The sequence below is a fragment of the Neltuma alba genome, unplaced genomic scaffold (genome assembly GCF_004799145.2).
Source record: "Neltuma alba isolate B1F8T4 unplaced genomic scaffold, ASM479914v2 tig00004266_pilon, whole genome shotgun sequence".
In the NCBI taxonomy this organism is placed as follows: domain Eukaryota; kingdom Viridiplantae; phylum Streptophyta; class Magnoliopsida; order Fabales; family Fabaceae; genus Neltuma; species Neltuma alba.
In genome coordinates this window covers 1-16,716 of record NW_021633627.1, presented here as the reverse complement: position 1 = coordinate 16,716, position 16,716 = coordinate 1, and the positions used below count along the sequence as shown (strand labels likewise).

The 16,716-nt window shown below is 37.8% G+C and overlaps 3 protein-coding genes across 3 annotated transcripts; 2 read left to right on the top strand and 1 right to left on the bottom strand.

Annotated features, from left to right (window-relative positions):
- Nucleotides 1–1,332: 1,332 nt before the first annotated feature.
- LOC114744099 (solanesyl diphosphate synthase 3, chloroplastic/mitochondrial) lies at nt 1,333–9,798 on the top strand. Its single transcript, XM_028932283.1, has 12 exons — nt 1,333–1,722; nt 2,608–2,697; nt 3,248–3,328; nt 3,417–3,488; nt 4,469–4,603; nt 5,244–5,330; nt 5,699–5,770; nt 5,880–5,965; nt 6,436–6,568; nt 7,112–7,201; nt 8,115–8,213; nt 9,281–9,798. Exons 1-12 carry the CDS (start codon nt 1,576–1,578, stop codon nt 9,458–9,460), a joined length of 1,272 nt encoding a protein of 423 aa, XP_028788116.1. The 5' UTR covers nt 1,333–1,575; the 3' UTR covers nt 9,461–9,798.
- Nucleotides 9,799–10,654: 856 nt separating this feature from the next.
- LOC114744104 (pentatricopeptide repeat-containing protein ELI1, chloroplastic-like) lies at nt 10,655–13,032 on the bottom strand. Its single transcript, XM_028932289.1, has 2 exons — nt 13,010–13,032; nt 10,655–12,923 (listed from the first exon to the last, which is right to left on the bottom strand). The coding sequence occupies exon 2, from the start codon at nt 12,704–12,706 to the stop codon at nt 10,760–10,762; it is 1,947 nt and encodes a 648-aa protein (XP_028788122.1). The 5' UTR covers nt 12,707–12,923; nt 13,010–13,032; the 3' UTR covers nt 10,655–10,759.
- Nucleotides 13,033–15,315: 2,283 nt separating this feature from the next.
- On the top strand, nt 15,316–15,903 carry LOC114744096 (zinc finger protein 4-like). Its single transcript, XM_028932280.1, has one exon. It carries the CDS (start codon nt 15,316–15,318, stop codon nt 15,901–15,903), a length of 588 nt encoding a protein of 195 aa, XP_028788113.1.
- The last annotated feature ends 813 nt before the right edge of the window (nt 15,904–16,716 follow it).

Below are 16,716 nucleotides of genomic sequence, written 5' to 3'. Positions count from 1 at the left end.
GCACAATCACACTCTCCAATTTGAACCAGAAACAGAATGGATTCACTTCTCCTAAAACTATGGTTTTGGACTCCAAAACCATGGTTTTGGCTCAAACCATAATTTTGGTTCAAACCATGGTTTCAGATTATTAGTTTAAAATTGATACTATTTAGATGATACCCCATCCAAACTATAGTTTTGCCTCCCAAACCATGCTTTAGGAAGGCACTCAAAAATCAGGCCATAAATATGAGCAATGCACATGTCGATTGCTTTGTGTGACTTATTGTTCTGGCAACATGGCTCCACGGCTTCGCGTGACGTACGCAGTGTCCACTTCGTGGGGGGCCATAAAAATCTAGTCCTTATGTAATTTCCGAAACACCGTCTCTCTTTTTCCTGTTGAAAATGTTTTTTTTTTGGTTGGGGTATTCATTGGGATAATAGTAGAAATAACGTATTTTATTCGAGCAGCTTGATGCCAGTGGCACCTTCTGAGAATGCCCAATAACTAAATAATTAATCAATGAATCTGATCATCGTCTACCATGTGTCGTGTTCATTTTGCTCCAAATTAACCTATAAATTCTTTCTGCATCTTAAAAAGATTTTAACTGACATGTTTATAACAACGAAAAAATATTTTATTTAATGTCATGGAATTCTTTTTGTCCTAATTGTATCTGGCGACTCCTATCTTTAAACCTTCTCCCTTCTGGGCTTCTGGCTTCTCTGAGAGACCCTACAATTATTAGGTGACTCGCTTCCAGCTCACCTATTGCGGCTCCAGTGTCGGCAAAAAAGAGCGGAATTGTCGGTCCAGTCCAGCAAAGGTATAAAGTTGGGTCACTCAATTGGGCTATTCCGAATAGAGCAAAGGTGTAAATCGAACCAATCCAAATACCAAGAAACAACTGTGCTGGATTTCGACCGAAAATCTAATGAAATGGACTTGCCAATACATTGGACTCTATTATCATTACTTAATAATGCGTAATAATATGTCCATAGAATTATTTTATCATCGTCCCCGCTCTAAAACGAGGCGGGTTGGGGACACGCATTTAAAATTTAGGGGTGCTAGTGTATTTGTGGTAATTATTGTTTACATTTTATTTGTGGCCGGAATTCTTATTATCAGCACTTCTTTTTTTTTGGGTGTACTCTTATTATCAGCACTTTACTTAATACTAATGCTAATGGATCCCATACAATACCATCCATTTTAATAGTTCCCACGAGGTTATAAGCCCGCGCCAGGCGGCCAGACGCGGCCACTTCCTTCACCGCCCTTTGGAGCGGTTGACTTCGAACCATCATTCGCCGAAAAATTGTTTCCTTTTGGGGATTTAATTGAGATTTAAAAAATTGGTAGCTTCTAATTTTTAAAATAAAATTTACATAAAACATTGCAAACAAAGTTGAATAGCAGGATATATGGTTGAGCTTCGCCGTCGTCACCCCCTGTTACCTGCGTGGTGGTCTTGTTTCTCTAACAAAGGCGGTTATGTTTTTACCTCTTTGACCGTTCCTTGCTGCTCGTCGGCTACCTCAAATTCTTCCTGTTTCTGAAGCCGATTTTCTTTTTGTACGATGTTATTTTCCCGGGGACTTTCTCGGATATCTAGAAATCTCAGAGGTAGCTTCAATGGATGTCGGTGGTTTCCCTCCGGCCGAGGCCAGAATCACCATCTTATTCTATCGCATACTTGTCAGCCTCCTGAAAACTCAGCTGAAAAGGTATGCCATTTCGGAGATTTGACGTGGTTTACTCGACTTTTGGGTTTCCCATCTGTTTGTGTAGTTTTAAAACGTTGATGGAACGATGATATTGATCAATGTGTCGCGGGGGAACATTGCTTTGTATTATTTTAATTTACTTAATTTCTTGAAGAAGAAGACAATTTAATAGCATCATAGCATCATCACTGTGCTGACAATCTGTTTAGACTTCCCGGTTTTAGAATGTTGTTTCCTTTTGCCTTTTCCTTTCTATCAACAAAAGAGGAGAAAAAGTCCATTAAAAAAAAAAAAAACTAAGAGGGTAAAACTAGTTGAATCACAATAAAGTAATTTTATGGAGGAGAGACTCTTCTTGCTGCTGGATATACTTTGATGATTACACTAATCTGCAGCTGCGAAGCTCGGAGTGACCCATAAGAGAGGTCTGTGGGTTCATTAGAAGGTTCAACAAGGACATCTTTCGTATGTTTCTCTTAATTGTGAACTCAAACAATATGTAATTAACTTTAACTATATCTAGTAAGTTTCATATGCCAATCTTTGGACTTCGATACCTTGAATAAAATATGTCATACTGACTAATGAGAAGTAGACAGCATAACCCTTATAAACTTCAATACAAATTTTTGGACCATGAATCTACTTCAGCAAATAATTATATGTAACTGGCGAAATATTTATATAATACAGGTTATGACTCACATGTTCTCCCATGGCGCGCACATTCTTTGATGTGTTTGCTTCCCCTCCTCTTATAAAGTATTTAAATACGTTTTGGTAATTTCTGGATCATGCTTGTAAAATTTGAGTAATAAATATCTGTGGTTGTCCATATATAGTGCAAAACTTGATTCTAATTGTACGTTGTCCCATGAGTTGCAGGTTTTTAGAAGTTTAGTTTTCTGTAACTGTCTACCAACGTTGCATATTGCTAGCCATCAGTTCCATAATCAGAGCAGCTCCATAATTGAGGTTGGTATGGTATGTTCCTCTTGCATCTCCTTTTGTCTACTGGTGTGAAGTACCACTTCTCAGAGGATTATATATTTTTCTAATATATTATCTTTTATATTTGTAGAATAAGATAATTGCTGCAGAGCACGTGAATATCCTTTCGTGTGTTTTGGTGGCTGTTTCATATCATGTCCTGAATACTGGTGTATGAATGCTGAAAACTAGAAGGGGGGGGGGGGGACAAAACAAAAGAAAGGAAAAAAAAATCCTTAATTTTCTTCCATCTCAGTTTCTGTGATGTGTGGCATACGTGTCTGCAAATGTTTTTCGTGAGTAAAAAGAAAACGTATAAGAATAACGTGGGTAGATTTCAATTTGCATTACTTATTTGTTTTCTGAGATATTCATAAACTATCATAAGGAACAACTTGAACTGTCTTGACCGGTTCAAGTATGTTTTTTTGGCAAAAATGTAAATGAAAAAAAAAAGAAGGGAAGAGTTTCTTTCAACCTTAATGCTTCTCAATCAAATATTACCCCTTTTCTGAGACTCATGAACTGTTTCCAGGATCAACTTGACCCTTTTTCGCTGGTTGCTGATGAACTATCTCATCTTGCTAATAGTTTGCGAGCAATGGTTGTTGCTGAGGTATCAGATTGTACTCCTTTCTTTGTAATTCTTGTATCCTTGGAAGCTATAGCATATTCCATGATGAAAGTTGGATGTCATGTGACAGGTTCCTAAGCTTGCCTCGGCTGCTGAATACTTTTTCAAAATGGGGGTGGAGGGGAAAAGATTTCGTCCCACAGTAAGAAAATTCATTATCATATGCAAATCTTGTTTTACTATCTAAAAAAGGAAAAAAAAAAAAAAGCATGCTCTGATATGGGTTGATATTGCATGCCTTTTGGGAGGAACTACCACTAGGATGATGCTCCGAAAGTTTAAAAATTCTTCACCCTTCACCTGGTCCTTAAGTTAACACTTTTATATCCACTATCCACTGGCAAATCAACAACAAGAAGCTCCTTATAAATTTTATGCTCATGTGCACACAATTATGTAAACATATTTGGAAACAAAAAGGCCATTGGATTTATGTTTATACACAATGCGTGAATTATATCATATTAGGAAAAACCTCATGGGCATTTTTTTTAAAATTTGTTTTATTGGTTTTTTGATGGTAGTCCACTAGAGGATTCATCACTTAAAAGCTAGCTGTCGAGGTGGGAGAACCAATGCTCTTAAGTGCTTGATAGAGCATCCCATACTAGTTACTTTGGGACTTGCGTATCTCACACTGCCTTGTTCTTCATCAATTGGATATCCCTATAGAGCTGACGTCTCCACAGCTACACTTTTTTCTCCATCAAATGGATATTCTTGGGGAGCTGATGTCTCCATGGCTACCCTTCATGACACTTCACTTTGTGTCACTTGGCTTGGCTTCTTCAATGGTCAAAATCCTCTGCATTTAGCCTTTTTTCGCAATCGACCATAGCTTTGATGCTAATTGTTGGGCAACCAAGTTTGGGTGTCTCACTTTTTCACCTCATACTACTCTATATGGGACTTAGGCATCCTATATTACCTTAGTTTCCAAAAATTATTCTCAACCTCCCACTCTTCAGTGTCGGTCTTTTATTTCATCTATCTATCTTTTCTGCTTTGTTTGGATATATGGTGAGAACAATCTCATATTTGATTTTTAACTACTGTACTAATGAGCTATCTTGTGCATACTTTGGTATACTTGATATTGATTAACAAATGAATGGCATGCAGATTATTTTATTAATGTCAACAGCATTGAATGTGCAAATGCCTAATCCATCTCCTTCTAATGAGCTAGAAGGTACTCTGACAACTGAACTGCGTTCAAGGCAGCGATGCATAGCTGAAATTACAGAGATGATCCATGTTAGTGCTTTAGAAAATTTCTTTTACTAAGAGCATACTTTTTGCTTCGTATCACTGGCAATAATATGTGAATGATAAATATGAATTTACTTCTTTTTGTATATCAAACTTATTAAGGCTGTGGCATCCTTTGGTACTCTGGTTGATAAATCACTGCTAATATCTCTATGTATTAAAGTGGATAGTCTAATTTTTTGAAAGAGATGCATAAAATATTTATTTGCATTTTACTAGGTCATAATTGCACCACCGCCTACCATGCATTTGTACCTTCTGTTGTTTGATACTTCCTTCGGTTCATAAAATAAGATGCTAGTTGATCTTTCTTGCAAATCAAGAAATGTTAGTTAAGTTATTGAATGTGTTTTAAATTGATAAGAGTTTCCTATTTTACCTTTATTAAAGAATGTGATCGGAAATTTCCCACATCTTTCTCCTACATTTAAAACTCTCTCCCCTTTGTTACGAGGGGTAAAAGTGGAAAACAATCATTAATTACCCTGTCAATCTCTTATGTTTTGGACTAAAATTTTCTTATTCACAGTTGTGATTTTGTGCTGATGACTTACCCAGCCTCCTCCAAAATTCACCTTAGGCCAGCAAATTATCATTGTAAACAAATGTTTTAAATTTTTTTTAGGTGGCAAGTCTTCTTCATGATGATGTTTTAGATGATGCTGATACAAGGCGTGGTATTGGATCATTAAACTTTGTGATGGGTAATAAGGTATGTGTTTCCTTTTGCCTAGATGATATGTGATATTTTTCATACTTGCTCCATGATGTTTTCTGCATCCAACTTTGTCGTCGGTGTGGTGGCCTGCTTGAGCTGCTTGTTTTTGTTATGTTTGGGGAGTAATTAGTATTAATAAATTAATGAACTATAGCAATATCAGTTCAGAAGTTAGTTTCAGATTTGTTAGAGGTGGAAAGGGACCTAACTAGAGTTTGCTGACTTCTCTTATATGTTATATATAACAGATACTTAGTGGACTTGTTGATTTGATTTTGATCAACAATACTCACTTGCACTGAGGCTAGTTTTACTCTCAACTCTGTACCGTTTTTTATATACCTGTTGTGCTTTTGATGCAGTTGGCAGTGTTAGCAGGAGATTTTTTGCTTTCTCGGGCGTGTGTTGCCCTTGCTTCGCTGAAAAACACAGAGGTTAGTAAATTTCTTGTATTTGTGAAGACATAGCTTCTTTGACGATGTTCACAATTACTTATCTATTTACTTAAAACTGTTGATCAGCCTAAAGACTGTGCATCTGTAGGTTGTATCTTTGTTGGCAACAGTAGTAGAACATCTTGTAACAGGGGAGACCATGCAAATGAGTACAACATCTGATCAACGTTGCAGGTATTATTCTGAGCCGTACTTCTGTCACATACATCTGCTTTTTTGCTGAAAGAGTTGACCTTATTATTGATATACGCATTAATGCTGTACATAACATGGTTATTCTGTCAATCTATTCATACATTTTAATGAGAAGTAAATGTTCAATTAATTTTTTTCCCAAATAAACACAAACAATTTACAAATGCATAGAATTCCAAGATATTCAGGTACTTGTGGTTCATTACTTCTTGATATGTAAAATATTTGCTAGAGCTGGAGGCTGTACTTTATAAACCAACTCAGTTGTCGGTAGCTAAGATTGATTAGTTATCATTCTAAATAGATTGTAAGATGGATGGAAAGATCATTGATGAATGTTGTGTAATTGATTCTCTGGTTTCTTTACTCTCTCTCTCTCTCTCTCATTTTTTCCCCCTTCTTTTACTATAGCACGTCAGCACCTCTCTAACAGTCATTCATATCTGCAGTATGGAATATTATATGCAGAAGACATACTACAAGACTGCATCATTAATTTCAAATAGTTGTAAGGCAATTGCCCTGCTTGGGGGCCATACAGCAGAAGTTGCTATGTTGGCTTTTGATTACGGAAAAAATCTGGTTGGTATGCTTTTCAAAGCTAGTAATATGTTGCTACTCCACTGGAAATAGCATACGCGATGGTGAGATTCCTTGCAGAGAGAGAATTGGAGGAAGCCTGCAGGATGTTTAGGAAAGAGAATACTACTCAACCATCAACATCTCTCAAACCTTTTCACCAAAAAAAAAAAAAAACTCAAAACTACTCTTTATCATATTTCGAAGAAAGAATTTTCTTTAAGCTGATTAACATTATGAAGCTGAACATAAATATTTCATGTTTCATCACTAATCTAGTCGCACCACGCCTGTGGTCACTGCTATGCTCCCTTCTGGAACACTGATGGTGGGGCTAGTACGGATTTTCTGGCTTTCCAAACTGAAGTTTGACAAGTTCCGGAAGAGGGCAAGAAGGCAATATGCTAAACCTAAAAAATAAAATCAGTGTCCTGCACTGTATTTGGGGACTTTTTAGTTTTATGATTGTTTGTTTCTTACTTGATTTATGTTTGTCTATGAATTTATCTGTATGTTATAATTCCATTTCCTACCTATGATTTGCAGGGACTGGCATTTCAATTGATAGATGATGTGCTTGATTTCACAGGCACATCAACTTCACTTGGAAAGGGTTATCTATCAGACATTCGCCATGTAATTTTGAAAACTCACTTATTTCAGAATTCATTTTGATGTTTTTAATGTGATTCCCACTTAGCGGGATAAGGCTTCTGCTGCTGTTATTGTTTTGCATGTGATTTGAAACTGTTTGATAAAAACCTGTGCATATTTGATAGTAACCTAGTTAAATAGGATGATCCTATGTTAGAAGAATTTCTTTGTCTCATTGAATTGAATGAATGCTACACTTGTTCATATTGACCCTTGACATCTATTATGCCAAAGTACTGATAAATTCCAAAATCACAACAATCTCAATTGATGAAGATATGGTATATCTACAACCATAATTACTAGGATTCTGTTTTGCATTTCATGATCCTTCTTCCATCCCCCATTTAGTAGTTTAAGGTCAGATGGTTGGTTGTACAAATTGTTATTGCCTTATTGGTTTTAGGTTTCTATAGCTTACACCTGCCTTTTCCTCACCTATTTTTGACACTATTGAACTTCCTTTAAATATATTTATGAGCGTGTAAGAACACATTCAGATTCACATTGGAAACCATCAAAATCAAGGTTTTGCTGGTTTTCAATGTGAAACCAGACACACTAAATTCTTTTCTGGAAACCTTCTCTTGTCAGACCCTCAAAATTCATTTTTTGTTTGTGTACACGGTGCTGACTTTTTATTTATTTAATAGATTAGAGTATAAGCAGAAGCACGTTTTTCTCTCTTCTTTTATGCATATACTTTGGGAACCGGGGGGGGGGGGGGTCAATTGTTTGAACCTTCTACTGTTAGCTTAAATGTTGGGTATATCTAAGCGTTTAAGCTTCCATGACCTAATTTATGTTTTGCTTTAGTTGCTCTTTTCACTTTATACTTCACAATGATCTAAAGTGTAGTTGAGAGATGATTATTGGCCTGATAAAATTCTTGCAGGGAATTGTAACAGCTCCAATATTATTTGCAATGGAGGAGTTCCCTGAGTTGCGTGCAGTTGTTGAGGCAGGCTTTGACAACCATGCAAATGTTGACCTGGTAAGTTGTAGTGATATGCTTGTTTTCATTTTCATTTATTTTTCTCCCAATAAATCTGGGGGTGCGGTTTTGAGATCTTAGACTTTGGTTATTGTTCTGTACTGATAATCATGGGGCAGTATTATTAGGTTGAGCAAATCATAGGGCAGTATAGTTATTCTTTAACTGCGTGACTCTTTAGGACCTAAGATTTCAGGTCAAGCAAGTCATTGGGCGGTACTTCTTAATTCTTATAGCGGCTCAGAATATATTCCTTTGTCTTCATTCTTAATACCATCCGATTTTAGGTTGTGTATTTTTTGGACTTTTGGTACAAAGTGATGCTTCGACATGAGATGAAAACGTTAAAGGGGGGTCTCTTAACCAACCCCCAACCCCCTCCTGGCCGGCCGCGGTGAGGGAGGTCAGGGTCTATGGTTGTTGCATGTGTAAAGCTCAAAGGGCTTTCTTATGAAGGGGCATTTTAGAGGTATAAATAAACCATTCATGAGCCTTCACCTATCATATTATGCCCATCGGGACTTTTTGCAGTTGTTAGTACCTACATATATTATGTAGATATTGCAATTGTTATTAACTATATGAATATATGCACTCTTATTTTGAAAAAGTTAGGAAATACAACACAACAGAAACAATTTATATTCTTTATTTTTAATATATATATCTACGTCCTTTCTGATTCCATTTCACATTTCTCAGCCCAAATTAGTTAGAATTTGGATGAGGTGGTTTAAAAACCAGGGATCTGGGGTCGCAATTAAAATTTTGTGCACGAGTTGAACAGAGAAGCAGTGCTAGTTGCATGTTTATTCTTTTTTGTTTTATGAGTTGTATTATTTAATTCTATTAATATGATATACTCCTCCGGTCCTAAATATAAGACTCATTTTGTAGTGTAAATTACACTACAAAATAGATCTTATATTTAGGACCAGAGAGAGTAACATATTATAGACGTCTACGATTGGTACGCTAATATCCGCACCTACTCTTGGGTGTTTGACATGACGGAGTGATATTTTGACAAGCGCTGATTCATAAATTGCATATTTTTGTTAACGTAGGCTCTGGATTATCTGGGAAAAAGCCGAGGTATACAGAGGACAAGGGAACTAGCCATAAAGCATTCTAACCTTGCAGCGGCAGCTATTGATTCTTTACCTGAGAGTGATGATGAAGAAGTAAAAAGATCAAGAAGAGCACTAATAGATCTTACTCAGAGAGTCATTAGAAGAACAAAATGAAAAACGAAGGCTATTAAATTAAAATGGGCGGTTGAAAAATCGTTCTGCTGCTGTTCTTAAAATTTTCTGTCTTTGGCAATATAAGGTGAGAAGAAATCCCTTGTTTGTAGCCTCTTTTTTTTTCTTCTTTCTCGGTCCTCTCTGTCCATTTATTTGTCTATTTTGGTCTGTTTCTTTTGACGACTACAAGTCTACATAGTTGAATATAGAAATTGCACTTACACTTAGATTTCTTTTTTCTTCATCATCACCCTAGGTTATTGCAATAAAATGTACAACTGACAGTTGTTCTGCCACAATTCTTTGAAATTGATGTCATTATTTCTAGGTTTCTACAAGGTGATGGGAAATCCCCCTTCTAGGATTTAGGGGGTGTTTGGTTTGCTGTGAAAGCATTCACACAAATTAAAACAATTCTTATCATATATTTATTTCGTATATCATAAAATCACTTTTAAAATTATGGTTTGATTTCTATTCAAATATCCTTTTAGTTATTCATTTTTATCCTTTTTTTTACCTTCTTTTTTTCCCTTTTTACCGATCATTATTGTCTTTAGTTATATTTTCAGATTTGATAGTGTGAGAATGGGTCTCGCATTTTTGGAATCTGATCTTTTAAAGTAGTCCATCATGAATTCATTATGAAATGGAGATGAATGGTAAAAGAATGAAATAGAGATAAAAATTGGATCCTATTACGTTTGTCTTCTCTATTACGTTTAGAGCATGATGATATTTGAAAATTGACAACATAATGAATTATTGCAAGAAGTTGAATAGGGGGAAATCAGAAACCGGCATAAAAAAAAAAAAGTCAACTAGTATATAATATCTGATGGCATTTTCATTTTAATTCCCATAAATTTTGTGTTAACTTATCGTTTAATATTCAAACGTCCATTCTAAATGAGGGGAAAATGTATACGTGTGTTGGACGAGCTTGAAAAGTTACCTCTACAATCCTCTTATTGCTACAAGCCCACCACCCTCTTTAGTATGAGAACAATGAAAACGAGATCAACATCAGCATGAGGCTACAAGTAACGCCTGATAAACATATTTTACCAAAATTTGAGATAAAATTTTTTTATATATTTATTTTGTATTCTATAAATCACCTCGTATTCTTACAAATATTTCATACGGACCATAAGTTATCAACCATGGTGGCCCACCACTTCTTCACACCGGCGTTTGAAGTTCGAAGTTCAAAGTTCAAACCCCAGGGCTAACTGATCAAATAGGTCAGCACCGCGATGTACTTCTCAAATGGCGCTCATGCAGGACTAAATTGGTTCACCAGAAATCCCCACACGAACATGATCCGTTCTCAAAGTGATGGAATCTGTTTCGGTCCCTCATTATAATTTTACGTTTGGTGATCTTTGACATCAACTTCATCACCGCATGACAATCCAAACAAACCCGGAGATTCTTGACGATCTTGATTGTGGTCCCGCCTCGGGTACTGATAAGCCCAAAAGCCATGGCAAGCTTCTCACTGTGAACTCCCAGGGAAAGCTGTTTTTGTTGCTCCCCTAAATCATGTAAAACGACGTCCGTCTGTGGCGTATAACCGTTCATCTCCAGCCATCTGTTCATCTCTTCCAACATCAAATATATTTCCTTGCTCTTTGGGTGTCTTAAATCCCCAGCAAGAAATTCATGCACCTTGTTGTCCACTTCAATTACGCTACAACCAGGCTCTTTCTCAACTCCGCTTTCTTTCATCAGTGATCTAACTTTTGCCACACCATCCCAGTTGCCAGCAGCAGCATATATATTAGAAAGAATTACATATGTCCCCGAACTTGCTAGATCATGGCTCATGAGAAACTCCGCAATTTCCTCACCCAGAGATACTTCGTTATGGAGCCTACAAGCCCAAAGCAAAGTTCCCCATAGGACAGGGTCTGGATCAATCTTCATGTTCCTGACAAGGTCGTAAGCTTTTTGAAGTCGTCCAGCTCGGCCGAGAATATTTACCATGCATCCAAAATGTTCAATTTTCGGTTCAATCTCATATTCATTCTTCATAGAACTGAAAATACTCCACCCTTTGCTGACTAAACCAGAATGTCCACAAGCAGTCAAAATGGCAATGAAGGTGATGTCGGTGGGTAAGAGTCCTATGCTACACATCGTGTCAAACATTCGAAAAGCTTCTTCGCTAAATCCATGAATGGCGTATCCCATGATCATTGAATTCCAAGCTACGACATCCTTGTCACGCATTTCATCGAAAACCTTGCGTGCATCGTCCAAACTACCACATTTGCAGTACATGTCAATCAGAGCCGTACCCACGCGGACGTTGATCTGAATATCGTTCTCAATGTATGAATGGAGCCACCTACCAGGCTCCAAACTTCCAAGCTGCCCACAAGAAGAGAGAATGGACAACACAGTGATTTCATTAGGCTTAACTTTTGCCCCTAACATTTGCCTAAAAAGCAATAACGATTCTCTGGGGTACCCATGCTGGGCGTACCCATCAATCATCACGTTCCAACAAACCACATCCTTCTCTTCCATTTCTTCGAACAACAAGCGAGCCTCCTCAATCTGACCATGCTTCGCATAACAAGTGAGCATGGCCGTCAAAGAAACCAAACTCTTCTCAGGCATTGCATCGAACAGTTGTTTTGCAGACATAACATCGCCCCCTCGGGCATAAGCATCAAGCAACCCTGTGGTGACATACAAATCAGAATCAAAACGGAATTTGATTACTTGCGAGTGGAGAGCTCTACAAGATTCCAACGAACATCCTCTCAGTACAGAGGAGAAAGTGAAGGCATTGGGTTGGATAGATTGGCTCAGCATTTGTGCGTAATAGACCAAGGCTTGCTCCGAAAGACCACATTGGGTGTGGGCGTGTATAATGGCAGTCCATAAGAACACATTCGGGTTATCAGTTCGATCGAAGAGAGAAACAGCGTAGTCAAGGCGGCCAAAGGAGGAGTAAGAGCGTTGGAGCTTGAAATTCAATATAGGATGGGGGTTCAGACCATGACGAAGAAGAGCGGCGTGAATTTGAAGAAGCTGATTAATAGATTTGCACTTGTCGATTAGGAAGGCAACCCTGTCTACTTGCAGAAAATGACTGCCGGAAGACGACGACGCGGCAGCAGAACAATGGGTAACAGAGGATGAAGGAGGAGTACGTTGTAATGACTGAGATGACCAGTTTTTCTTTGCCGCCGGTGATGATGGGGTGGCGCAGAGAGTGGTTGCGGGCATAGTTGTTAGTCTAACGGCTTTTCAAGTTTATGACTATGGAAATCAAGCCATAACCATAACTGTCTCGGAGTCACAGCAACAGTTACAATATTTGCCGATAAAACTTTGAGGTTGTATGTCCTGGTTGAAACGACAGGTCGTGAATCACCCTAACCTTCGGCTGGTTCAATTTAACCCGGCATAGAGAAATCTCCCTCAAATTCATGAGCGTTCCTAGCTAAGAAATTAGCAATATTGAAGTTAAAAGATAAGCAAGACAAAAGCTTTTAAAAATCGATTAAATTATCAACAGTTAGAGCTTACATGGATATTCAAAGATATCAACAATATCCAAATAAGCTAGAAATTCCACGATATTGGGACCACCTGAGAAATTAAAGAAGATGCTAGTTTGTTGGCAATAACACATGCCAACGTTTTGAAGGAAGCAACGGTTCATGAAATGTGTGTTTCCTGATAATTCACTTTCCTTCCTGTAACGTGAATCCCTACTGTGCAAATAGGTTATGCGCGCTTGCTGTGCCTTAAAAATACTAACAACACTTGAATACAAACTAACTGCATCTGTGCTGCTCATTTTCGAAGCAAACTGTTCGTATTTGGTCTCTACGGTGCAACAAACATTTTGGATGTACTTTTTTGGTGGTTTTTAACTGAAGTTATCATGAGGTTGTCGCATGATTAATTCCAGGCATCGATTTTAGAATTTTCAATTCGATTCCTGTTAATAATTGTTTTCGCAGACATGTGCGGTCTTGTAAAAGTTAGAAAACTAGAAAACAACCCACATATTTCTTTTGTCGGCCAAGGGATACGAGGATGCTTTTCAGATTTTTGGAATATAAACAGAGAAAACAGAACCGTATGAACAGCTTGTAACTGAAGGATTTTATCATATCAAGTAGTACTTTTAATCTAATGGGGACAGCATTTGTATGTAGCAGTATTCTCCTCATGGTGAGTAGTTGATCGATGAGAATAAAAGAGCTCCAAGTAGTGTTGGGCTTATCTTGACATTGAACACATAAAAAAAAGTACCTCATATTCCTCCAGTTTTAAACCAGACCAAGCAGAAACTCCCTTTCCCATAGGGACATACTAGAATAAGCCAACCACTGGAAGATTCCACATAACTGATTCAGAACCAGTAATGGTTGCCTGCTTGCTTCCATCTTTATAGAAAATGCTTCAACTTGGTGAGGTTCTGACTCATCATATGTCCCGTATTAGATTTGATACCATTCGCATTCGAATTGTTAGAAAGTTACCTATTAATTACTAGCACACTTGAACACCAGTTCATACGCGTCGTTGAGTCCAAAGGCAGAAAATAAAGATTGGTGCTGCGCTTTTGAGCTGAGGCAGATTTCGGCCTTCTAATTGATAGCTCGCTGCCTTTTTGGCTTTTATCCCTATATGTTTAAGAATTTTAAGATATTCCAATAAGATAATAATCATCGGTTCGGTACGAGGAAAATAGAAATAAAAAGAGGAAAGAAAAATTTTTTAATGAGTTTGATTTAAAAAATTAATGAAGTAAGTTAAAAGCTTTTAATTATTTTTTTGTTTTACATTTTTTTATTAAATTTTATAACCCTATTTTTTAATTTTTTAAATCGAGCTCATGAAAATTTTTCTCCTCTTCTCTTTCTTCTATTTCCCTCATACCAAACATAGGGTTAGTGTCTGCTGATCCATCCATTCAGTTTTACAATTATTTTATCTACACAAGGCGTGAAGCATCACCGCTCTTTCATCATCATTACCAGGTAAATTATAAACTTCAGTAGCAACAGCAAAACAGGAAATTTCTGAATTTAAGAATAAGCATAAGTGGCTCTAAATTCACTTCCTATATGGTCCACTAAAATTATGGTAAACAATAATCATTTTGTACAATTTATAGATGGAAGCCTACTCACTATCACTATCTCTGAATTAGTCGATTCCCAAATTGAAAAGTGGAAATGTGTTGCCGGAGTTGGTTTCTTTCATCAACAGGTCTGCCAAGTGGAATAGTGTCAAGAACATATCTTTTTCACATGGGGAGGTTTTTATTCTGGTGGTCTAGATAGTTATTTACAAGTCATTCATTGTTATCTACTGTAGATGGTGGCTTTCATTCTGAATCTTTTGACTTGAGGTTTCTGTTTGTTGTCTGACTTGTGGCCTTGAAAAAAAATGCTATTCTATGACACTAGAAGGATGAAATTAAACTGTAACCTAACAGTACACGGCACTTTCAACAGCTAAACAGTCTAGTCTTTATCCATCCATTCAGAACTCTTTTTTATATGCTGTAACAAGTGTAAGGTTCACGACAAGAGAGAATCTGAAGACATAAATTGCCAACACCATAAGATGACATTAGCACCTAGAGCACTGCCCCCCTTGAAAGTGTATGCATCACTCAGTGGTAACACAGAAGATAAAGCTGAGATCATGTTAAAAGATAATTTACCAGATGAAATTCAAGTTTCCTACACTTCCGTGTTACTTATTTAAGGGCAAACACCCTTCATTACTAAGCCCCTCCACCGCTCTGCCTCAAACCTATGATCTGAAGTTCTGATTAGAAAGAGAGAGCACAATGACTTCTTACAGGGAAGATGAAACAGATGAGAAAACCCATCAACGAACGTGCAGATGATGGCTCAAAGACAATGGGCCACTTCGTAAGTGTGGCTGGAGAGGGTAACTTCGGAGAATGGTTGAGTTTAGGAGTCAAGAAAGGCATTCCTGAGGAAGTTGATCAAACTCAAAACCCAAATCCCCAGTCAAAACGTCTCAAGAACAGGTTGTTCTCATGCAATTTCTGCATGAGGAAGTTTCATAGTTCACAGGCCTTAGGGGGTCACCAGAATGCGCACAAGAGAGAAAGAAGAGCAGCCAGAAGGGACCAAACTCAAAAGACGATAGTGACGATGATGAAGACTACAATCGGCTTACCGTGCACTTCTTTGGCAGCCAAGTCTCTGGGTCTCCATGCCCATTCGCTTACGCACAAACCAAGCAGGGAAGGGTCTGCTGTGGCTGCTCTTTCTGGAGTTGCCAATTCTGGCTCTGGGTTTGGAATGGCATGGCCACCTCTTATGATAGAACAAGCCATGGATTTGATTTGGCCCGGGAGCTTTCGGGTTAATTTACCAAAGCAACCATCTGATGGAAGTAAGCTTGACTTAGATCTTCGTCTATGATAAAATATTGTTTACTCCTGGTTAGAGCTGATGCTTTCTTCACTATCCTCTGTTATATGTTACATTCGGCTATGATATTATATACTAGTTTACCTGTGCTCCTGAGGACGCCCATTTTCTACTTCCAAACAATCTTTAAAATTCAGAAGGCTAGTCATATGACAGAAACATATCTAAGCTCCACACACACACACACACACACACACACACAAAATAGAAGCTTCATTCAACAACTAATTGAAGCAGATGTCCTGAATCCTTCATCATTCTCTGATGAACTCTAGCAACACGTGCCTCTCATCACTACAGAAGTAAGTAGCGCCGTAGGGCAGGGGCGATAATCTAGGCTCATTTTCTATGGATAGACAGATTATGCATGAATGAATAAGCTCCAGTCTCTCTTCTTTCTTTCCTGACGTCCTGACACAGAGACCCATAAATAAACTTATTTTTGGCAGTAAACAGCAGAGCACAGTTTAGTATGGTCACATCACTTTAGGCTCTCTCCTTTTTTGAACCGTTTTTTATCTTATTCTTTTGCTAAACTTCTGTGCCAGAAAAAAGAATCTTGTATCGGGTGACCTGGCTGATGCCATATTCTGCCATCCAACCAAGACGACACTTTTTGGACGACACTTGGCGGTTTTATCCTTGGATCAGTGAATGCTTAGACACTCTTCTGGTCTGGGAGCCGAAGTTATGTTGAGGCTTTATACAGTGATGTTCTAATGATCCATAGCCCATTTTGCTCTTGCACAGTTGCTTCATTACTCCCTTCATTAGTTTTGGGCCTTGCCCTCTTTCATACCAAAA

Coding starts and splice junctions, on each gene's coding strand:
- LOC114744096 (XM_028932280.1), top strand. CDS start 15,316: ATGAAACAGATGAGAAAACCCATCAACGAACGTGCAGATGATGGCTCA.
- LOC114744104 (XM_028932289.1), bottom strand. CDS start 12,706: ATGCCCGCAACCACTCTCTGCGCCACCCCATCATCACCGGCGGCAAAG.
- LOC114744099 (XM_028932283.1), top strand. CDS start 1,576: ATGTTATTTTCCCGGGGACTTTCTCGGATATCTAGAAATCTCAGAGGT. Junction 5,771..5,879: donor CTTCGCTGAAAAACACAGAG/GTTAGTAAATTT, acceptor GTGCATCTGTAG/GTTGTATCTTTGTTGGCAAC. Junction 5,966..6,435: donor ACATCTGATCAACGTTGCAG/GTATTATTCTGA, acceptor TCATATCTGCAG/TATGGAATATTATATGCAGA.